Source organism: Sphaerodactylus townsendi, linkage group LG02 (assembly GCF_021028975.2).
Source record: "Sphaerodactylus townsendi isolate TG3544 linkage group LG02, MPM_Stown_v2.3, whole genome shotgun sequence".
NCBI classification, from domain to species: domain Eukaryota; kingdom Metazoa; phylum Chordata; class Lepidosauria; order Squamata; family Sphaerodactylidae; genus Sphaerodactylus; species Sphaerodactylus townsendi.
The window spans coordinates 11,448,361-11,472,493 of NC_059426.1; the positions used below are offsets into that span (position 1 = coordinate 11,448,361).

Consider the following 24,133-nt stretch of genomic DNA (forward strand, 5'->3'; position numbering starts at 1 on the left):
CAGTAATAATAGTTTCTCTTCTCAGTTCCTGTGCCCGGAGGTAGATCTGCAGAGAGAAATGCCACTGCAAAATCGTAGCCTTCGATAAGCAGCTATTAATGAGGCAACCAGGTCCCGGGAACACACTTCCTCCAGCCTCGTGGATTGCTCCTGATGATTACTAAGTGAAAGTGACAGGTCTCCACTTCCTGATTCATGATGTGAGGGAAAGGGTGCACTTCCCCACTGAGTCTCCTTTCATCTCTTCATTAAATGCTGGAGAATAAATTGAATGTCACCTGTTCAAAAATGCAGTCTCTAGGATTCTTTGAAAATGTTCACCCTGAAGAAGAAGGAGGAGGAGGAGGAGCAGGAGGAGAAGGAGGAAGAGGAGGAAGAGGAGGAGGAAGAGGAGAAGAAAAAGGAGAAGGAGAACAAGAAGGAGAAGAAGAAGAAAAGAAGAAGAAAAAAGGAGAAGAAAAAAGGAGAAGAAAAGAAAAAGAAAAGAACAAAAGAAAAGAAAAGAAGAAGAACAAGAAGAAGAAGAAGAAGAACAAGAAGAAGAAGAAGAAGAACAACAAGAAGAAGAAGAACAAGAAGAAGAAGAAGAAGAAGAAGGGGGGGTTGTACCCATCATTTTTCTACCTTTTAGGAGTCTCAAAGTGGCTTACAAACTCCTTTCCTTTCCCCTTCGTACAACAGACACCTTCTGTGGTAGGTGGGGCTGAGGGAATTCTGAGAGGACTATGACCAGCCCAGTGTCACCCAGCAAGCTCCATGTGGAGGAGTGGGGAATCGAACATGGTTCTCCAGATTAGAGTCCATTGCTCCTAACCACTATCCCACGCTGGCTTTCCCTGCATGCAGGCCAGATTGTTATTGGCAAAATATTTGAATATTCCTCACGAAGAAAGACTTTGCTGTTGTCAACTTAAAGAACATGACATGGGCCCTTTCTGGACTAATCCCCCCCAAATGTTGACAAAATGTTTTCAATCCTTCCCCCTTGTTTGTTGGCACTCATCCCCTTTGAAAAGATTCCTGGCCGCCATTTTGTGATGGTTCCATTTTGGCGGGATTCTCTGTGGATTTGATGCTGTGATGCCTCGAAGCCTTGGGCTGCGATTCTTGTAGGTTGCGTACGCGAAGCTTTGAAGCTTTGACCCCACCAAATGAAAATAATGAAACTAAACGGGCGAGCCCACGGAGCGAGCTCAGAAAATGGCACCGGGGAGGAAGTCTGAGGGCTGCAGAGAAATGTCGAAAACATTTTAAGGGGATACACACACCAGGTCAAAACATTTTGAAAATATTTCAACAATAACATTTCCCAAACGTGAGGGTACATTTAAAACACTTTGAGGCTGGAAATAAAACATTAGGGGGAGGGGAACATCTGTGGAACTCCTCAAAATGTTTTATCTTGGTTGTGCGGAAAAGGCCACTATTGTGCCTGTCCCCTCTTGCACTACCCACTGCATAGTCGGCAGAGTTCTCAATTAATGTATCCCCTTCTGCGAGCGCCAACAAGATTGGACAATCGAAGAATCAGATGAAATTTCTTTCATCTGATTATAATCCTGAGGTTACTACTTGGAAGCACGCGAATTTTCATGACAATGGACGCTTCCCCACTTGCCGCGGCCCTATGCGTATGCTCTCCAGTGCTGGCGTCATTTCTGGTCGCGTGCCGGAGCTACAACCCAGCTTCTGCACGGGTCATCAAAAGGAGCCATTTGGAAGAGCGCCAGGAATGACGCATGCTGAGGGGGTGCGACGGCGGCAGCGTCGAAGCTGCTCGTTATCGCCGCCCTGTAGTGAAGGAGTGCCGGGGACCCCGCGACTACTTGCCTACGGTAAGCGGCGGGGCAGAAGGTAAGTGGGGAAAAGCATATTGATATTTCAAAAGAGGTTTTTTTCAGGATAAGTGGGATGTTATTGAACGAATTAACTGCATGGGGATAAAACTATTTTATCCTCCTCTCGATGCTAATAAAGATGTTGATTGATTAGGAAGGATGGATGGACCAAGAGTCTGACCTAGTGAAAAGCAATTTCAGGAGCCCAGCTGGACAATAGGACGAGTGCTACCAACTGCTGGTTCAGAAATACCTGGAGATTTGAGAAGGTCACCTGAATATTTGAGGTTTAGGAAGGGGAAGATCTTGCCAGGGTTTAATGCCCTGCAATCCACTTTCCAAATCAGCCATTTTCTGCAGGCGAGGGGAATAAACATTTTGAATAAACGATGCGTGCAGTCCGGAGGTCAGGGGCAATCCCAGGAGACCTCCTGCCCCCGACATGGAAGCTGGCAACCAGGGGTGTAACGAGGCAAACTGTAGCCCTGGGCAAAACCTGAGTTGGATGCCCCCCCTCAATGAGCGGACCCGCACCACGACCAATTTTTTGCACCAGGACATTGGTGCCTGCAGGGGGTGCATTTTTATACATATCAGCACCAAAATTTCAGCATACCATCAGGAGACTGTCCTAATGCTACCCCCCCAAGTTTGGTGCAGTTTGGTTCAAGGGGGCCAAAGTTATGGACCCTCAAAACTGTAGCCCCCATATCCAATTAGGTCCCATTGGAAACAATGGGGAATGGGGCACCCCCTTTGGGAGTCCATAACTTTGGACTCCCTGAACCAAACCTCACCAGACTTGGGGGGTAGCATAAGGACAGTCTCCTGGTGATACACTGAAATTTTGGTGCCACTGGCCCTCCAAAGACCGGCGCGCTGCTAAAATGGAAAAGCCATACAAACTCTCAAAAGCAGACCCACTGCATTTGATGCCCCCCACAAGGAGGTGCCCTGGGCAACTGTCCACCTTGCCCAATGGGCATTACACCCCTGCTGGCAACCCCAGAAAAGACAGGAACGCTACAGGCTTCTTCTCCTTTCCCTGATGGGGCTAATGGTGGTTGATTCATTCTCGAAACAATGCAGAGAGGAATGGGTCAAACAGCCAGTTCTGCCTCTCTGATCCAGTTCCTCCCCTCTTCTCCCCTCCCCACAACACACAAAGGTCTGAAGTCACAACCAGTATACGGCAAAGCAGCAAGGGGGTGACAAAGCAAGTGAGAAGCCGAGGTGGTTTGCCACTGCCTTCCTCTGTAGAGTCTTCCTTGAGGGTCTCCCTTCTTTTTTTTAATTTACAACCTTTATTAGGCATATTAAAATAGGCTCCAGAGCGTTACAGACATTTCTGAAGTACAAATCAAACGTACATTCAAAACACAGACAGATCAACTGTATCTAGCATTGGACGTTGCCAAGAAAAGTCTGTCACTTGTCAAAGAAAATTTACACTGCACTTTTCCAAGAGCCGCGGCCTCTGTGTTATTTAACAAAAGCTCCACAACAAGAGTTGTCAGAGTCTCTTTCAGATTTGTCTAAGACCCACCCAGGAGAGAAATTCCTAATACCCACATATCCTCGGACAGTCAGAATTATAATGTGAGCTTGAAGAGTCTCCCAGCCTTGGTTTTTTACGAGTGTGGCTGGACAGGACCGCACGATCCTGAGAGAGAGGGGATAGATAGGTAGCGTAACGCTTGTAATGGCCGATGGGAAAGTATTGCATCTGACCCTTGCAATAATCCATCTCTGTTGGGGTTCAGTTAATCGTTCAAGATATTTGGCTCTGTGCCCCTGTTCTGGTCTCCCTTCTAAGTACTGATCCTACTTAGTTTTTGAAATCTGAGACGCAGAGGTGGTTTTCTATTGCCTTCCTCTTCAGAGTCTTTTTTGGTGGTCTCCCCTCTAAGTACTGACCCTGCTTAGCTTCAGAGATCTGAGAAGCAGAGGTGGTTTGCCATTGCCGTTCTCTACAGAGTCTTCTTTGGTGGTGTCCCTTCTATCTACTGACCCTGCTTAGCTACTGACCCTGCTCAGTTTACAGCAGGGGTCTTCAAACTATGGCCCTCCAGATGTTCATAGACTACAATTCCCATGAGGCTCCTCCTACCTACCTTGGCCATGCTGGCAGGGGCTGATGGGAATTGGGGCAGATCCATGAACATCCTGGAGGGGCTATGCAATTCTGGTGAAGACCCCTGGTTTACAGGATCTGAGAAACAGAGGTGGTTTGCCATTGCCTTTTGAGCTTTCCTTGGTGGTCTCCCATCCAAGTACCGATGCTGCTTAGCTTCCAAGGTCTGATAAGATCACCCTTTACCATGGCATCTTCCCTCCTCACAAAGGAGTGCAAAAGAGGGGGTGCAAAAGAGCTTTCCTCTTCTTTTGCTGTTGGTGGGAACTTGCTCTTTAAAAATTACTAGTCTTTGAACAGCCAAACTTAGAATTCAGGTAGCACTCCAGGCCTGGCATGAGATCCATTTACAGCTTCCTTCAAAATTACGGATTGGTTCATTAATGATGAAGGGCCTTTGAAATCTTTTTTGAAAGCCCGAAACTGGAAACCTCTCATTCTGCGCTTGTTCTAAAAAGGCAGGTAACCCTTTCCAGCCAAAGAATGAATATACTCCAGGAGAATTTATTCCCCTGCTTCATGCTGGTCATGCTGAAATCTTTGATTTTACAGGTGCTGGGAGCTCAGCGTTGGAGACCTCAAGTGGATTTACCAAGCTCCAATTTTAGCAGCTATTGGGGTAGGCCTGATACATATCACGTTTGTTTAAATGCTCTGATTGAGGGGGGTAGGGTTGCCCACTCTGAGTTTTGAAATTTTGGGAGATTTGTGGGTGGGGGGGACTCTAGGGAGGGGAGAGACTTCAGTGGGGTATAATGCCATACAATCCGCCTTCCAAAGGACCCATTTTCTCCAGAGGATGAGTTGAAAACAGGAGATCTCCAGCAATGACCTGGCAGTTGGCAACCTTGGGATGGTGGCATCCAGAGGTGTAGCTACCAGGGGGCCAGGGGGGATGCACGTTGGACCAGGCACGTGCCCGGGGAGCACAAACACTGTCAGAGTTGCGTTTTGTCAGGGTTGGAGTTTTTTTTTTCCCAGTTTTTTTTTGGTCTTCAGGGGAGGCAGTTTTAGAAGCTAGCTTAGCACCACAAGAATTCTCAAGGGAGTTTCTTGGGGAGACTCTCCCTGATGATACCACCGCAAATTAGGTGAGGAGTTTAGTTCAGGGGGTCCAAACTCATGGACACTCAAAAGGGGTCCCATCTCCCATTGTTTCCAATGGGAGCTAATAGGAGATGGGGGCTACACCTTTGAGGGTCCATAACTAGCTACGCCTCTGGTGGCATCTGTACGGGCACAAATTTGCAAATGCAAGGAGGATTTGAGGAAGAGTTAGATTTCTCTCCTATAGGAGACTCAAAGGGGCTTACAAACACCTGCAGTGGCGTAACTAGGCACACTGGAACCCTGGGCAAAACCTGAATTTGATGTACTGAGTGGTATGATGCCTGGCCTGCAATCTTGCACACACACACCCGGAGCCTTGTAGCTGGAGTCCAGTGTGGCATATCTAGGCAAACTGGAGTTTGGTGCACCCCCCCCCCCACGGGCAGCCATGCCCCCCACCATGACCAAGCAATGATTTTTTACACCAGGTCGTTTCAAAGTCACCATCACATTATAGAACATGCCCCAACTCACCAAAATCTGAACACAGCAATAGGCCATGCACACAGCAGAAATCCCTCCCTTTGAGGTGGATTTTAAAAGGAGAATCCCTTTAAAGGCTCCCTAATTTCCAAACAAGTGGGATTGCTGGAATCCACTCCCAAACAGCATCATTTTCAATGGTAGTGGCCCATAAACTAGGGAGCCCAGATTTATCTCGCTTTTAAATATCCACTATAAAAGAAAAAATCTAAACTTCCCAGTTTAAACAACATTGAAAAGTGATGCTATTTTGGGGTTGAGTTCTCCCCACCCTGAAACAGCATCACTTTCAATGGTCAACTGAAGGACCTCCAGATTTTCCCTTTAAAATTATGCCAAAGGGGGGGATTTAAAAAAGGAAAAATCTAGGGGAAATTTGGGGGGTGCCTGCTGTCAGGAGTGCAATTTGGTTAAAGTTAGCAGCTTGGCCCTAAACTTTTCCAGGGGCTATCTTTAGGAGACTCTCTTGAATTATACCCACCCAGGTTTGGAGGTGAAGTTTGGTTTAGGGGGTCCAAATTTATGGACCCTCAAAGGTATAGCCCCATCTTCTATTAGCTCCAATTGGAAACAATGGGTGATGGAAGCACCCCCTTTGAGAGTCCATAGCTTTGGACCCCCTAAACCAAACTTCACAAAACCTGGGTGGTATCAGTAAGAGACTCTCCTTACAATACCTCCCAGGTTTGGTGAAGTTTGGATCAGGGGGTCCAAGGTTATCGACCCTCAAAGGTGTAGCCCCCATTTCCTATTAGCTCCCATTGGAAACAACGGGGGATGGTCACCTCCTTTGGGAGTCCATAACTTTGGACTCCCTGAACTAAACCTCACCAAACCTGGGTGATAGCATCAGGAGAGTCTCCTGAAACATCCCTGAAATTTTGGTGCTGCTAGCCCAGAAGTAGGGAACCTGCGGCTCTCCAGATGTTCAGGAACTACAATTCCCATCAGCCCCTACCAGCATGGCCAATTGGCCATGCTGACAGAGGCTGATGGGAATTGTAGTTCCTGAACATCTGGAGAGCCGCAGGTTCCCTACCCCTGTGCTAGCCTAAAAACTGCACCACCTGCAGGCCAAAAACGGAATACCCACTCAAATACCAAAAAAAACCCACAAATGAACCCTGCATTTTTGGTGCCCACCACAAGGGAGCGCCCTGGTCAACTGCCCACTTTGCCCAATGGTCATTATGCCCCTGACACCCTGTGAGGCAGGTGGGGCTGAGATAGCTCAGAAGAACTGTGACTAGCCCAAGGTCATCCAGCTGGCATGTGCTGGAGTGCACAGGCTAATCTGAATTCCCCATATGCGGGGAATCAAACGTGGTTCCTCCAGATTAGAGTACACCTGCTCTTAAACACTATGCCACTGCTGCGAAAGCCATGAATCAAGAATGGGGAGGGAATGAGATTGCCAGGTCTGGATTGGGAAATACCTGGAGATTGGGGGTGCAGAGCCTGAAGGGGATGGGGTTTGGGAAGGGGAGGGACCATTTTTCTCCAGGCAAATTGATCTTTGGCCCCTTCTGCACATGCAGAATAATGCATATTCAATCCACTTTCACAATTGTTTGAAAGTGGATTTTGCTATTCCACACAGTAAAATCCAGCTTCAAAGTGCATTGAAGATGGTTTGAAAGTGCATTATTCTGCATATGCGGAAGGGGCCTCTGTTGCCTGGAGATCAGTGGTCATCCTAAGAGATCTCCAGCCATCAGCTAGGAGCCAACAGAATCACATTTTAAAAATGTTCTGGGTTACTGATTTATGTGGGTGACTCCTGTATTATTATTGGCTTTTGCCCTGAAGTTGGGAATGTTTTGCCATGGAAATGTTTTGCTCTAAGAATGTTTTTTTGTGTGTGTGTGTTTTAATTGTGAGAATAAAGGGACACTGTTCATTCATTTGGTTTGTAGAAAGAATCCGAAAGATATAATTACTGACCTGTTGCATTCCAGAGTTTCCTATTGTTGCAATTTAAAATCCAATTGCTGCACAAACCTATTAGTATGAGCAGATAGTCCCCCTGGGTTATTTCAGAACCGCTGTGTTTTTAAATTTTAAATTTTTGCAGCCTCCTCTGATCAATTTGTCACTTCATTTCCATTCCAGGTGGGCACATCCCTTCCCATATCAAACCTTAATTGTTTGTTCTTCAATTATTATTATCTTCAATTATGGAAACCAAAGTGATTGCTCATTAATTTCTCGTTTTGATTTTTATGCTCATCATTTAGCAATTATTTCATTACTATCATGAAGTGTTTAAAACATGGGTTTTTCTTTGCCGCAGAAGAAGAAAAGGTTTAATTACTTCCCTTGAGGGGGAACGGAACTGGGAATTAAAAGATCATTTGAGGAGTGGCACAGCTACCAGGGAAATGTAAATAATGAAGCAGACCAACTATGGTCGAATCCCCGCTTGAAATTTGCACGCAGATCCAAACCTGTTCGTTGTGAAACTGTGTCCTCTTCATCGGAGTTTCTCCCTCCCCACCGCAGCGAGCACACAGCAGATACACCCGGTTGCAGAACTCTTAGCAATCCCCACTACCAGGCTAGCTCGCTTCGCCAGTCTCCCCTGATTGGCTGGTTTGCCTTGATGGGGCGGGACCTTTTCCCACTGCGAAAACATACATTGTAGGGGTATGATAAAAAAAACAGCGTGTAAAAGTTTAATGTTTAACTGTTTAACTGTGCGAACAGTTAATCGTTACCTGTGTGAACCATGAACGATTCAAAGTTACATGTTTGACTATTTAATGTTTGCATCCCCTTCTGCTGGCCAATCGCAAAAGCGGAAATGAAACCAAGGAAAGGCTGCATGTGCATCACAGTGCTGATTGGTTACCCAAATTCTGCATCACAATCCAGGGTGGGAAATGAGTCAGGGTTTCAACCCTCATCCCTACCCTCGGATCAGCTCTGAACTGTGTTAATGAGGTCTATGCCACTTGCAACCAGGTCCTGCTGGAACACGGATTAACGGGGAGAACAAGTGCCAGAAACGGAATCTGCCACGCAAGCAATGGGGAGGTCATCCCTCAAACCTGGTTAGTTTGTGTTCTGAAACCTGGCTAAGGCTGATTCCGCATGGGCCAAAAACAGTGGTGTGAAAACGGTGTGAAAACATTATAAACCCTGTTACACCATTTTAAACCCTTTTACACCATTTTCACACTGTTTTCACACTGCTGTTTTTGGCCCATGCGGAATCAGCCTAAGATGGTAGTGGGGATTCGACCTATAAGTCAAAGGAACAAAATGTAAGAATATAATAACAAGGAGAATATTTGCTGAAGGACATTTGCTTTGAACTGTACATATGGTGGGATCTTAGCTGTTAGGCTTATGGGAAATATAGTCAATATATCAGGATCACCAAAACCGTTTTGGGCAAGTGTTCTTAGAAAATGAGTCTCCTACAGGAGAGAAAGAAGAAGAAGAGTAGAAGAGTTTGGATTTATATCCCCTTTTCTCTCCTGCAGGAGACTCAAAGGGGCTTACAATCTCCTTGCCCTTCCCCCCTCACAACAAACACCCCGTGAGGTAGGTGGGGCTGAGAGAGCTCCGAGAAGCTGTGACTAGCCCAAGGTCACCCAGCTGGCGTGTGTGGGAGTGTACAGGCTAATCTGAATTCCCCAGATAAGCCTCCACAGCTCAGGCGGCAGAGCTGGGAATCCAACCCGGTTCCTCCAGATTAGATACATGAGCTCTTAACCTCTTCCTCCTCCTCCTCCTCCTCCTCCTCCTCCTCCTCCTCCTCCTCCTCCTCCTTCTTCTCTTCTTCTTCTTCTCTTCTTCTTCTTCTTCTCTTCTTCTTCTTCTTCTTCTTCTTCTTCTTCTTCTTCTTCTTCTTCTTCTTCTTCTTCTTCTTCTAAAAACCACAGGCTGATTATACACTTCTGATCTGCTCTGTCTCGAACCTTGAAGCAAGAAACGGACTCTGTATTGTTGATCAGCAGCATTTATTGATAGGCAGTGAAGCACCCAGTTCTGCCAAACCTGCCTTTTGCTATCCCCTTTATTCAGAAGTTGATTCCCCCTCCTATTTTCCCAAAGAATGTGAGAAAGAATTATTTTAGAACTGAGGTGCCCCGAGATCGGCAATAGACAGAGATAAAGCCACCTGGTCTCCTGCCCTCACAGGACAACGGAAACATCCCGTTTCCCACGGGACCAGAAGTGTCGGGGGTAAACCTAGTTACCTACTTAGCGAGTGAAGCCATAAAGTGAGATCAAGGAAAGAATGTCCCATTCCAGCAGTGGTAACGTATAGCAGGGAGGTTACATATCTCTTGTGGCAATTGCATTGAGTCAGGAATGCATCTCAATTAACCGGATACAATCCCTGGCAATATATTTTGTAACAACTTCATCGGGCTAGGAATACATCTCAATCACTAGGCATTCTGCAACAAGGGAACGTTTCCCTCAAGGCAGAGGTTTCTGAACTGTCACATTCTGTTCTAGCCCTGCGGATCCTGCAAGCCCAGCTGCTAATGAGAGTGGAGAAACCTCAATGTTTATTCTCACTTTGAGGTTTCTGCTGCTTCCAGTCTGTGAGAGAACGGTCTGAGGGAGGTGGCGGTGGTGGCAGCAGCAGCAACAGAAAGGCTGGGCAGAGCTGAGCAAAGCTCCTGTACTCCAGAGAACACCTGGCAGAGCGGACAGAAGGATCCCATTCGGGTGTACAAGCAGCCCGCTGGTACGCCACCTCCTCCCTCAGACAAAAGCTAGGGATGCTGGGTCCTTTTGAAAAAAATACACAGCAATATCAATATAACACTTATATCAAGATGAAATTTAAGTGGCTTCCAAAATGAGGCCAGCTATCTCACAAGGAGCGGGAGCAGAGGTGGGATCCAGCAGGTTCTCACCAGTTCCCAAGAGTGGGTTACTAATTATTTGTGTGTGCCGAGAGGGGGTTACTAATTGGGTCTGCTTTTCCGTTAGAAATTCCATTAAGTCCAAAAATCATAAAGTCCCGTTGTTTCCTATGTGGCTGGTTAGCGAAGGTAGAAAACGGGATAATTCTCCCTGTTGGGATGTTTTCAAAACATGTTTTAGAAATATGGTCAAGTTACTTGTTTAAGGAAAGTATCCTTCTTGTGATTTCTAGAAACAAAATTAAGTATTTGAAAGTATTCAGTATTTGACAGGCAGTCAATTAGAGGAGAAGTGGTTGTTTCTGTTGGCAGTAGACGATAGGACTTGCTATAATGAGTTTCAATTATGGACAGAAAGATACCAGCTGGAAATTAGGAATTTTTTTTTACAGTAAGAGTTTTTACAGTAACAGAGAAATTATTAATGCCCCACCCCTGGAATGCCCGGCCACGCCCCCATCATGCCCCTCTCAGCCCCATTGGCACTACGCCACTGTTTGAATCCCACCACCATGGGAACCTGTTACCAAAATGTTTGGATCCCACCACTGAGCGGGAGCCAGGAGCAGAGCAAGGGGAAACTAACCCTAACCCGTCCGCCCCTTTCCTTCCCTGCCATGTCCCCAGAATGCCCTGGAATGCCCCTGCCATGCCCCTCCACACCTCAGCCACACCCCCACCACAGCACGTGCCCGGGGCGTCATGCCCCCCTGTTGGTTCTATGCCACTGCCAAGAGCGACCTGAAAGTGGGGGCAGCCGAACCACACAGCAGGCCATGGCGCACTTCCTTGTGTGTAAACACAGAACCACAAGGGGATTCTACTGTGACTGCCCTGTGCAGCGAAGAGCCTGAGGAAAGCACTCCATGCATAATAGGCTACAGAGATCAGGGAAAGTCCTAGAGTGCTGTGAAACACAGCAACATTAATTCTGCATGCTTAGCTGGAAGTGACATTGCGGTGCTATTGTCCCCCCCCATTCCACCATTCCTCCGCCACTGCTCCACTGAACGCTGCCAGGGATATGAGGAGCTCACTTGACATCTAGCAACCTGATGTGCATTTGCCTTTTATCTTTTATGTGCTGTTTCCAACAATATAACCAGTGTATTCCGAGTGCCCTTTCACCGGGCTGCCTTTTCTGTTTACAGTTCAGACCTAGCTCTTGTTCGGCACGCGCTTGTGTCTCTCGTGGGTCTGCTAATTTAATATTCTGATCCTGCCTTTAAACACTCCCGCTGCCTTGGCAATTTCCATGCAACGAGTTTGTGTTATATCAGCATCTCCAACAATGGCTCACGGAGCCTGTGATCTCTGGTCACAGAGCTAATTCCGTCTTTGACAAGCGAGTCTCTGATCGCTCCACAATAACAGATTGCTGCTGGCATCCTTGATGCTACTACATAAGGAGTCCGCAGGTACTGTAGAATGCCGCAGCTAGGTGGCTTTCTCAACTCTGTCCCCATTCTGGTAGCACACTCTGTCCAATGAGACCGGGGCCCTGCAGGATCTCATGCAATTCCACAGGGCCTGTAAGACAGAGCTGTTCCATCAGGCATGCAAGGGAAGGAGAGGAAGGGAGAGGAAGGGAGGGGTGGCATGCAAGGGAGGGGAGGGAGGGGAGGGAAAGGCATGAAAGAGAAGGGGAGGGAGGGTGGCATGCAAGGGAGGGGAGGAAGAGGGTCCGGCATCTGGACATGGCCCACTCACCCTAGCAGAGGGAGGGGAGGGGTGGCATGCAATGGAAGGGGGGTGAGAGAGGGGAGGGAGGGAGGGGTGGCATGCAAGGGAGGGGAGGGAGGGGATCGAAGCAGCTATGGTTGAAGCAGCTATGATCCCATCTGGCCTCCCCCTGCTTTCCTCAAGTCTACCACTAATCCCTCAAATATTTGTGCACTGTTTACTGCCACCTTGTATCAGTAAATAATTATGGGAATGTTTTCAAATGAAGAAGAAGGAGAAGGAGAAGGAGAAGGAGAAGGAGAAGGAGAAGAAGAAGAAGAAGAAGAAGAAGAAGAAGAAGAAGAAGAAGAAGAAGAAGAGAAGAAGAAGAAGAAGAAGAAGAAGAAGAAGAAGAAGAGGAGGAGGAGGAGGAGGAGGAGTTTGGATTTATATCCCTCCACAAAAGGGGCTTACAAACTCCTTTCCCATCCTCTTCCCACAACAGACACTTTGTGAAGAAGGTGGGGCTGAGTGAGTTCAGGGAGAACTGTGACTAGCCCAAGGTTACCCAACAGGTTTCATGCGGAGTAGCAAGGAAACAAATCTAGTTCACCAGATAAGAGTCCGCAGCTCATGTGGAGGAGTGGGGAATCAAACTTGGTCATCAAACATCTCCGGACGACAGAAATCAGTTTCCCCTGAGAAAATGGCACCCTTGCTGAAAGTCTGTCTTCTCCCCTACATTCCTGCCCAGGGATTGAGATGATAGTGAGAGGCCCTCTTGACTGTCCCACCAATCAAAGATGATCTGTTGGTGGGTACTCACTAGAGGGCCTTTTGGATGCCAGTATTCATCTAGTCCAGGAGTGGTCAACCTATGGTGCTCCAAATGTTCATGTTTGGACGTATCAGCACCAAAATGTCAGAGTATCATCCTGAGACTGTCATGATGCCAACCCCAAGGTTTGGTGCAGTTTGGTTCAGGGGGTCCAAAGTTATGGACCCTCAAAAGGGTAGCCCCCATCTCCTTAGCAAAGAATGTGGGATGGGGTACCCCATTTGAGGGTCCATAACTTTGGACCCTCTAAACCAAACTGCACCAAACTTGGGGAGTCCCATTAGGATTGTTTCCAGATGATACCCTGACATTTTGGTGCTGATACATCCAAAAATGCGCCCCCTTCAGGAACATCCTAGAAATTTGCCTCAGACACTTTGTTCTGCATTGAGTTTTCTGTATTGCTGTCAATGGAGGTTGCAGGCTGGGGGGGCACATTTCTGAAGGCACAGTCTCAAAACTTTCAGGGTCTCATCAGGAGACTGTGCTGATGATACCCCCCAGGTTTGGTGCACTTTGGTTCAGGGGGGCCAAAGTTATGGACACTCAAAACTGTAGCCCCCATCTATTAGCTCCCATGGGAAACAATGGGGTATGGGGCACCCTTTTTGGGAGTCCATAACTTTGGACTCCTTGAACCAAACCTCACCAGCCTTGGGGAGTAGCATAAGGACAGTCTCTTGATGATATGCTGAAATTTTGGTGCTGATATGTCTAAAAATGCACCCCCTGCAGGCACCAATGTCCTGGTGCAAAAAAAATTTTGGTGGTGGTGGAGTGGCTGCCCATGGGGGGGGCATCCAAATCAGGTTTTGCCCAGGGCTACAGTTTGCCCAGGGCTGCCTCATTTTGCCCCTGGCCTGCACACCCTGGGGGTAAGGGTAGGAAGGGGAAGGGGGTGTGTCATCTGGTTGTGGCCCACCCACCATGCAGGGAAGGGAGGGAAGGGGAAGGGGGCCCATCATCTGCCACTCTGAGGGGAAGGGGGCCTGTCATAGAGTTTTATTGGCAACTCCTAGAGCATCAGCCTCAGCATCATAGCAACACTTCCATTTTCTACCAGGTGTAACATCACACATCTCATCACCACTGCCCCACTATTTCAACCCATTTCCCCTCCAATGGCCTGAGAACCACCAGCCTGCACTACTGGAGATGATAGTGAACTGAGGGAAATGGCCAGGAAGTTTTCTGCTATAGGTGCAAACAGGTCTACTCAAAAGTCGCATGCTATTCAATGGGACTTACTCCCAGGAATGTGTCCTTAACATTGTAGCCTATATTACTTAGGCATCATGAGATAACAATCTGCGTTCTGTTTTACAGTTAAACTTTGTTTTGTTCCTGAACACTGTTCGAGTTTTGGCTACAAAAATCTGGGAGACCAACGCAGTTGGCTACGACACAAGGAAGCAATATAGGTAAGTCTCCATGATACATGTTAAATCTCCTCCTCTAAATGTTCCAAAAAAGCAAATAAGTGTGGAAACATTACATAATTTTTGGAAACGATGGGGGACTAAACTTTCACAGTGTAAATAAAGCTGTGTTTTCAAATTCACCAGTGCTACTTTTTAATATATATGTCAAAACAACGTCTATATTTACTAATTTCAGCACTCTGAGTTAGGATTTAAAACTGACACATCTGAACATGAAAGTTTCAAAGAATGCAATAGGAAATTGATCTTTTTTTCTTGTCTGTTTAATCCATATGTAAGGCAGGTTTTAGTCAAGCTGAATGATATGTGTGCCTGCCATCAAAATTTAAAACAGAGTCTCAGTCACTGATCTAAGACATCTCTTCTCCTGAGGACTGGTTTGGTTGTAATCAGCATAGGTGTCAAACTTGCGGCCCTCCAGATGTTATGGACTACAGGTCCCAGGGATACCGCGGCAATGCTACCGCCCCCCCTCACTTTTGCGGTGAATATGGCAAGAATATGGAGCAAGAATATGGAGCTGGCCCAGGGGGTAGGACCTGCCGCAAAATCAGCAGCCACTTCCCACCAACCCACCCCCATGCTTCCCATCACCCTTGCCACCCCCACCTTCACCCTGGGAGGGGAAGGTGGGGGTGGCAAGCAGGGGGACTAGGAGGGGAAGGTGGGGGGAGGATGGCAGGGGTACCATGAGATATGAAGAGTGAGGTCAAGAGTACCGTGACGTCAAAAAGGTTGGGAAACACTGCTGTAGATCCTTGTGCCACGGTGGCAGCTGCTGCCAAAGCAACAACCTGCAAAAGCAACAATCTGCACTGGCAATCAAATCTACAATAGTCAATCAAAAGTCTTGCTGAACAAAAACCTTATCTGTCCCTCCAACTTTCTAAAAAGTGTGCAGGCACCAGAAAAGATGTTGGTGGGCACCGCTGGGAATCACAAAGCATGCTGGGTAACCTTATGAAAAAATCTTATCACTCAGTCTAAACACAGGCCACACTGAGTTTTTTTGTAGGGAGATTAGTATATGAAGATATTTCTCTGGCATTCTAAATGGCAGGGAGGTGTTAAATTCACAGTGAACTAAAACGATGGCATTTTCAGAATGTATCTTCTCTGAGAGATCATAATTTATTCTGTTCTAACCTCCATGACACTTCATGCTTTCTTTTTTACTGACTCATAGGCCGTTTCCGCACGGCACAATTATACCTGGTTACGATCGGTTTCTTAAAATCCGAGTCTATTTTATCGCAGTTTCTCCCTTCGCATGGCTGCCCGTTTCTGTGAAGGAATCAAGTGAAGACCAAGAGAGAATACTCCAGTTTGTTTTGTACGAATCCGGGTCCTTTGTATTTACACTGCAAGTGTGTCCGCCCATGCCCGGTGTCCCCCATTCTGATTGGCTGCTGTTTTTGAGTGGCAGCTTGAATGAACGTCAGGGAGGGAGATCAGGAGCGCAGGCGGTGGGGAGGGGAGATCAGGTGGCTGGGCAGGAAAAATAAATTGGTTCTGCTCCTGGGGTGTTTGCACGATAGTGGGTTCACCCCGGGATTTTTAAAAAGAATCAGCAAATTGGCGATTTTTGAAAATCCTGGGATAAGGGAAATATCGCAGGGCAAACCCGCTTTAGGAACAGGAACGTGCGAACCTCTGGGCCACACTGGGATATTTCCCTCGCTCAACTCAGGATATTTGGACCGTGCAGAAACAACCATCGAAGAAGCCACACAGCCTGATCATTTGGTGCTAAATTTAAAAAGTAAAATCTCTAATCCTTGCCAGCTTGGTGTAGTGGTTAAAAGCACGTGGACTCAAATCTGGTGAACCTGATTTGTCTCCCCACTCTTCCCCTCTCCTGATTTGTTTCCCCACTCCTGCTGGGTGACTTTGGGTTAATCACAGGTGGGTTCCACACAGGCTGGATATAACAGGCATAGGACTGTATATGAATCATTTGGTGGGGGGGGGAGACTTCACATAGGTCTCATTCCTAAAACAAGTTGGGCCTGTTCTGTTCCTCTCAGCAGTGGCGTAGGAGGTTGAGAGCTCGTGTATCTAATCTGGAGGAACCGGGTTTGATTCCCAGCTCTGCCGCCTGAGCTGTGGAGGCTTCTCTGGGGAATTCAGATTAGCCTGTGCACTCCCACACACGCCAGCTGGGTGACCTTGGGCTAGTCACAGCTTCTCGGAGCTCTCTCAGCCCCACCCACCTCACAGGGTATTTGTTGTGAGGGGGGAAGGGAAAGGAGATTGTCAGCCCCTTTGAGTCTCCTGCATGAGAGAAAGGGGGGATATAAATCCAAACTCTTCTTCTTCTTCAGTCTGGGATTTTCAAAAATTGCTAAATCAGCAATCCCTTTGCACAGTCTCTGGGTGGAGGTTCTCCCACGTGAACACAACAGGCAAGAGATGCTTTATTTTTTTAAAAAAAATCAGCGCGTGAGGGGGGCTCAGGGCAGGGGGCAAGGGCGGGTCTCCCCCAGGGCGGCCGCCCCCCCCCCCACTGCCCCGGACCCCTCAGAGGGAGAAGCGCGATGGGTGGTGAAGACGGTGAGAGAGGCAACAACACCGCCGCGGCAGGCAGGCAGGCGGGCAGGCAGAGGGATGGAGGGATGGAGGATCTGGGGCTCAGGTCCTATATATGATTTTCCACGCTCCATGTATATTCACCCCTTGATAGAGAGGTTAAATATTGACATGTCATCATCTGTTATGAACTTTCCACTCAATGGTCCTTGTGATCTGTGAAAATGTTGCGAGCTTTCTGAAGCATTACCTGGCTAAGCGTAATTATTCTCCGCAAAACAGTCATGATTAATTTAGCTCTCTTTGTGTTCTGTATACAGGGTCCGTATGCAGATACTTAATGCATATTTTAATGTATTTTAATGGGTTCAGTGAATAGATAAACGTTCCCTTTTTTAAAATATTGTAATTTATAATTCCCAAAAAAGGCTTCTGTCTGTAAGATGCTTTATTCCCCTCCCTTCCACCCAAGTTCTACACCAGTGGTTCTCAATCTCGCTAATGCTGGCGACCCTTTAATACAGTTCCTCATGTTGTGGTGACCCCCAACCCTAACATTTGTCCATTTTACAGATGGAGAACACTGATGCAGAGAGTCTTAGGCGACCCCTGTGAAAGGGTTGTTTGACCCCCAAAGGGGTCTCGAACCCCAGGTTGAGAACCACTGTCAGGGAGAATCAGCCCACCTGCCATTCTGTGCAGGTCACCCAGCAGGTTGTTCCTGACAGTGTACAAAGTCCTCCAAGCATGTTTTCTCCCTGTGGCAGTGAGTATGACTGATCTACAGCAACATGTTCCTTATTGCCCAGCCAGGGAAGGGAGGTCCCTTTTTGTTTTTCTTTTTCTTTTGTGTGTTGCACATGTGCAGTTACCCAGGTGCAGCCGATCGTATTGTGGGAGGATTGGCATGGCTACAGGGGTTCATTTCTGTATGCCTGTGCAGCTACACACGTGTTGCAGGAAATTTATTAAAAAGAGAGAGAAGCATCTCCGTGCAAAGCTGTTTTCGTGGGCTCCAATTGCTGCCCGAGTGGGTGACAGGCACACATGTGAATGGGAAAAGGGAAAAAAGGGGTTCCTTTATGAAGACTATGTAAGAACATAAGAACTAGCCTGTTAGATCAGACCAGAGTCCATCTAGTCCAGCACTCTGCTACTCGCAGTGGCCCACCAGGTGCCTTTGGGAGCTCACATGCAGGAGGTGAAAGCAATGGCCTTCTGCTGCTGCTGCTCCCGAGCACCTGGTCTGCTAAGGCATTTAAGAACATAAGAACATAAGAACTAGCCTGCTGGATCAGACCAGAGTCCATCTAGTCCAACTCTCTGCTACTCGCAGTGGCCCACCAGGTGCCTTTGGGAGCTCACATGCAGGAGGTGAAAGCAATGGCCTTCTGCTGCTGCTGCTCCCGAGCACCTGGTCTGCTAAGGCATTTAAGAACATAAGAACATAAGAACTAGCCTGCTGGATCAGACCAGAGTCCATCTAGTCCAACTCTCTGCTACTCGCAGTGGCCCACCAGGTGCCTTTGGGAGCTCACATGCAGGAGGTGAAAGCAATGGCCTTCTGCTGCTGCTGCTCCTGAGCACCTGGACTGTTAAGGCATTTGCAATCTCAAATCAAGGCAGCCATTAACATTGATGGGTGTTTGGGACATAACTCTGGAGAAATCAAGTAGCAGCGATGAAGTTTCTTTTCAGCTGAAATTCGAGTGGAAATATTTCAATTTCAGTTGAAATATGTCCATAGGCATTAAATATCAGAACATAAGAACAAGCCTGCTGGATCAGACCAGAGTCCATCTAGACCAGCACTCTGCTACTCGTAGTGGCCCACCAGGTGCCTTTGGGAGCTCACATGCAGGATGGGAAAGCAATGGCCTCCTGCTGCTGCTGCTCCTGAGCATCTGGTCTGCTAAGGCATTTGAACCTCAGATCAAGGAGGATCAAGATTGGTAGCCATAGATCGACTTCTCCTCCATAAATCTGTCCAAGCTCCTTTTAAAGCTATCCAGGTTAGTGGCCATCACCACCTCCTGTGGCAGCATATTCCAAACACCAATCACACGTTGCGTGAAGAAGTGTTTCCTTTTATTAGTCCTAATTCTTCCCCCCAGCATTTTTAATGGATGCTCCCTGGTTCTAGTATTGTGAGAAAGAGAGAAAAATGTCTCTCTGTCAACATTTTCTATCCCGTGCATAATTTGATAGACTTCAATCATATCCCCCCCTCAGACATCTCCTCTCCAATCTACTACCCATTATACATATGCTGTGCAGAATCCACCACAGTTCTCTCTGAACTCTCTCAGCCCCACCTACCTCACAAGATGTCTGTGGTGGGGAGAGGAAGGGAAAGGAGTTTGTAAGCCGCCTTGAGTCTCCTTACAGGAGGGAAAGATGGGGGCCTAAATCCAAACTCTTCTTCTCTTCCTAACAAACTGGGATTTGTTACTAATTTAATCCCTCTGATTTCAAAATCATGTGGGCCTAAATCTTAACCAGTTCAGGGAGTGCTGGAGTGGTCAGCTTCGGGTTGGGACATTCCTGGAGATTTTTTTGGCTGCAGCTTGTGGAGGACGGGGTTTGGGAAGGGGAGGGACTTCAGTGTAGAGTCCACCCTCTACAGCAGCCGTTTTCTTCAGGTAAACAGATCTCTAGACTGGAGATCAGGTATAACTCCGTGAGATCTCCAGCCATACTAGAACCAGGGGGCATCCATTGAAAATGTTGGGGGGAAGAATTAGAATTAATAAAAGGAAACACTTCTTCACGCAATGTGTGATTGGTGTTTGGAACATGCTGCCACAGGAGGTGGTGATGGCCACTCACCTGGATAGCTTTAAAAAGGGCTTGGACAGATTTATGGAGGAGAAGTCGATCTATGGCTACCAATTGATCTCAGATTGCAAATGCCTTAGCAGACTGGGTGCTCGAGAGCAGCAGCAGCAGCAGCAGAAGGCCATTGCTTTCACATCCTGCAGGTGAGCTCCCAAAGGCACCTGGTGGGCCACTGCGAGTAGCACAGTGCTGGACTAGATGGACTCTGGTCTGATCCAGCAGGCTAGTTCTTATGTTCTTATTTACTTGAAGGCTGGCAGTGCTAGGGAACACCCTAAGAACCTTTGGAGTTGATTTGCTTTACTGGTGACACCAAAGTTTGTCCACTGGGTGTTGATTCAGGGGTCCCAACTTGATTCTTCTGTGAGGGGCTTGATCACATAACCATTTATGGTGAACTACAAATACTTCCACTGTCTAAGCATGTGAGTAAATTAGGGGTGAAAGTGAGTTAAGCAAGAGCTTTAGCAAGGCAGAAGGAGTCCTGAGGTGATTGTTTTCAATTCCCTCCTTTTTCGTCTTAGGATAATCAGTTCTGTAAAATAGTGTAAAGTGGTTGTCTTGCAAAATTTGGAACTTTTTGTGTATATATAACAAGCTCCATCTATGGTGAGATGATGAGCAAAAAGTTTTTTTTTAGATCAGATTCTTACTATTTTTAACTTTCCCAGGCCCACCTACCTCACAAACGTGCCGGTTGTGTGGAGAGGAACAGAAGGTGATTGTAATCACTTTGAGACCCCTTACAAGAGAGAAAAGTGGAGTATAAATGTTGGATGCAGTGATTAAAATAGCAGAGTTTGCCCAATCATACAAGCATGATACTGAGTGCAGTAAATATCAGTCCACCCAAGACGTCAATTGCAAAAAAGATAAAACTACATTTATTCAAGTAGATTCTGTTCACATTCTTGTTGCAGTTGAAAGAAATCGTAATCTAAAGAATACTTTTCCCTATACAAGTGGCCAGCTATTCTGATGTCATATGAGTGCAAGTATGGAATATTTCCTTCTACAGGTCTCTCCTGTAGATTTTCTGGAAGTGTGCTGTAATGTATACAGACACTTAGGCACCTTTAGACAGTAGAATGTTAAGAGTGTAAAGGGTTAACATGGAACTCCACATGATTGGCTAGAGAGAATTGCAGAGCATTCTTAGCCTGAGCACTGAGAGTCTTGAGGGGGGAACTGAATAGCATATCAGAGGGAACAGGTGTTCTGTTTGAGTTCCATTCTGTGATGGCTAAGGGCCAGTTCTAAGTGAGCTGAGTGACTCTAATTAAGTGCCAGGAAGGACAGATTTAAGTTGGGGAGTCTGTGCCAAGGTCCTGGAGCTAACCACAACACAGTGACAAAGATAAATCACACTGGTGGCTTGGTTAATTTCTCTGAGAACTCACCCAGATATGGGGCAGTGAAGCTCCTGGGGGTGTTTGAGTTTTTAAAAAGAGAAAGGATTGGATTTCCTGGAGGAAACTCACAAGTCCTTCTCTAAGAAGCATCATGAGAGAGAGTCACTCTAGGGGAAAGACTGTCTTCAAGTTAGTGTCTGAGGAACTGTGTAGGTTATACTTACCTGTGGGTGGAATCAAAGATTTAGCACATAAACTAGAAAGTCAAACAAAAAAACTGTCCACCTATCCTGATGGGTCCTTAGTTTGTGAAGAATATAAGTAACTGTAACAACTTGAAGGTTTTAAAGAAAGTGACCTGTGTGAACGTTGTGTCAACTGTAAAAAGATACTGAAACAACTTGTAAAATAGTAACCTCTTGAAACAAGCTTCTTGTATATAATTTGAATTTTATCCTTTGCCAGAAAAACTTCCTGATATATTTCTTGTAAATAAAAAAACTTTTGATTCTTTGTTAAAACTTTACAAGCCTCTGGTGCCACTTTAGTATTTTTTTCCTGACAAATAGGAGAAAGATTATTTTGGTGTCCCTAGAGAGCTGCTAAACTTCCTGTCTGTGAAGTGCCCCAGTTGAAATACTAAGAACCATTCTTGCTATTTAATTTAATTGGTTAAAGTGGGAAAATGCAAAGTGTATACACAAAGTTACTACATTGCATACTGACAAACAAAAGGACAGCTATGTCAAAGCATAATTGATGGTTAGGATTTTGGAGGGAAAAATCTCCTCAGGGTATGAGTCTGTGGGAAGGATTAAAGCAAAAACTCTCCCACTCTTCATAAGTATGCTTGGAAACATGCCTGTTTGGCTTATACAACTGGTTCTCCCTCATTAGATATTTATGCGTTCTAATGAATAGCAAGTCAAAGCATGTCTTTGTGGACTCTCCAGGAAGGAATATTGTCTGTTAAGCCTATATTAATTGTGGAGAAAGCCCCAGTGCAAGGCAATTAGCTCTTATTCACTAGGTTTGGAGGAGCGAGTGAAAGAGAACTTTAGGTTTCCTTGCCATGATATAATTATTGAAAAGATAATGGCAAAGATTAGCAAAGAAAAAACTTAGGAATGCCAATATTGCCTTTGTAGTCAAGGGCTGCAAAAAAGCTGACACTGTGAGGGCCCTGATGCGTTATGCAATCATCGTCATCATCACTGTCACGTTGTCATCATCATCATTGTTGTTGTCGTCATCATCATCATCATCATCCAGACTGAATAAAAACAGAGGCACAAGTCAGTAGCCAAGATGATCCACTGGAATTTATGCAAGAATTACAACATTAAGACAGCTGAAAACTGGTGGGAACATTGTCCAGAGAAAGTCATGGAAAATGAGAAGGTCAAGATCTTGTGGGACTTGCAAATCCAAATAGACAAAGTGTCGGCACATAATACACTGGACACCACAGTTATTGAGGACAAGGAAGTGATCATTGTCAACATAGCAGTGACAGCAGAGTCATTGAGAAAGAACGTGAGAAGGTAACTAAATACCACTATTTGAAAATCAAGATTCAGTGACTATGGCAGAAACCAGCAGAGGTCATCCTAGTTGTAATTGGCAGCCTGGGTGCCATTTTTAAAACAGTAGGGCAGTACTTGAAATATCTTCAAATGAACAAAATCAACCATCTGTCAGATTCAGACAGCAGCCCTGCTGGGATCCGCACAAATACTACGCTGATACATTACAACCTCCTAAGCCTCTGGGTGAGGCTCGAATTGTAATGAAAGGCCAACTATCAGCTAAAGAACTGGCAGCTGTGATATTAAACAAAAAAATTAATGATAATAATAAATCACCAGTCCAGGTCAAAATCGGCTGTTCTACTTCTCCCACCATCGCACCATCTTCAGTGACATTCGCGATGCCTACAACATTTTCTTTTACATTGTGTGTCTGGCGGATAGGAGAGCCTGACTGCAGTCCTGGGCATCAGGGCGTCACTTGAATCTCATTGCAGCCAGCTGGGTTAAGCAACCGGGGAAGGGCTGTGGCTCAGTAGTCGGGCATCTGCTTTGCATGCAAAAGGTCCCAAGTTCTATCCCGGGCACCTCCAGTAAAAAAGATTAAAGAGATGATATAAAAGGCCTTTAACCTCCAAATTCGGGCAGCCTCTACCAGTCCGGTGAATTCCACACAGCATATTATAATGGGATGCAGTCCTTGCAAAGGAACCTGTTTTCCTTTCCTTTTCCCCCCCATTCACATGTGTGCCTTTCACCCATTCAGGCAGCAAAATTGGAGCCCATGGAAACACTCCGGGTTGCTTCCGTGCCTTCCCGTGAAGACACTTCTCTTTCTCTTTTTTAAATTTCCGGCAACACATGAGTAGCTGCGCAGGTATGCCGGAATAAACCCTCGCAGCCAGGCCGATTGTCTCACAATCTGCATCTGCGTAGCTGTGCAGGTGCAACACACAAAATGGGGAGGGAGGAAAAGGCACCGCCCTCCCAAAACAGGACATGTTGCTGCAGATCAGTCGTACTCACTGCCATGGAGAGAAAACGTGCTTGGGGAACTTCGTACACTGCCGGGTGCACAGAGAATCTGCCCACAACCTGCTGGTTGACCAGGACAGAATGATGGGCGAGTGTCAGAACTGAGCCTGCCAGTACCCAAATGGCAGGTAGGCAGGGGGAGGCGATTTACCATCCTTTGATGTGGGGCGAAAGTCGGAGCATCCTGGACACAGCTCTTATCAAAGGAAGGTGTGAATTGTTCCCAGGCTTTCAGTGCTTTGTAGTAAATCCTTTGTAGTTTGTAGAGGGGAGTAGGGGCGCTTGACTTTGTCGGAGGGGGCAACGGAATATAGCTGGGTTGTTTTGATTTCCCAGTCTGCCCCTGGCAGCCCGGCATCTGCCCCTGGCTGCACTCAAAATGGGCAGCTATGTCACACGGGATGATAGGACATGCTCATCAGGTCATACCTGATGCACACCTGTCCCTCCAGGG

The 24,133-nt window shown here is 46.7% G+C and overlaps 1 protein-coding gene across 1 annotated transcript in view; it reads left to right on the top strand.

Moving 5' to 3' along the window:
* The window catches only part of PTH2R (parathyroid hormone 2 receptor), an 81,738-nt gene that overhangs the window by 46,282 nt on the left and 11,323 nt on the right, over window positions 1-24,133 (top strand). Inside the window, exons 9-10 of the mRNA XM_048485636.1 lie at window positions 4,525-4,591; window positions 14,281-14,375. Coding sequence (XP_048341593.1) covers window positions 4,525-4,591; window positions 14,281-14,375 — 162 coding nt within the window. The remainder of the gene's footprint in view (window positions 1-4,524; window positions 4,592-14,280; window positions 14,376-24,133) is intronic.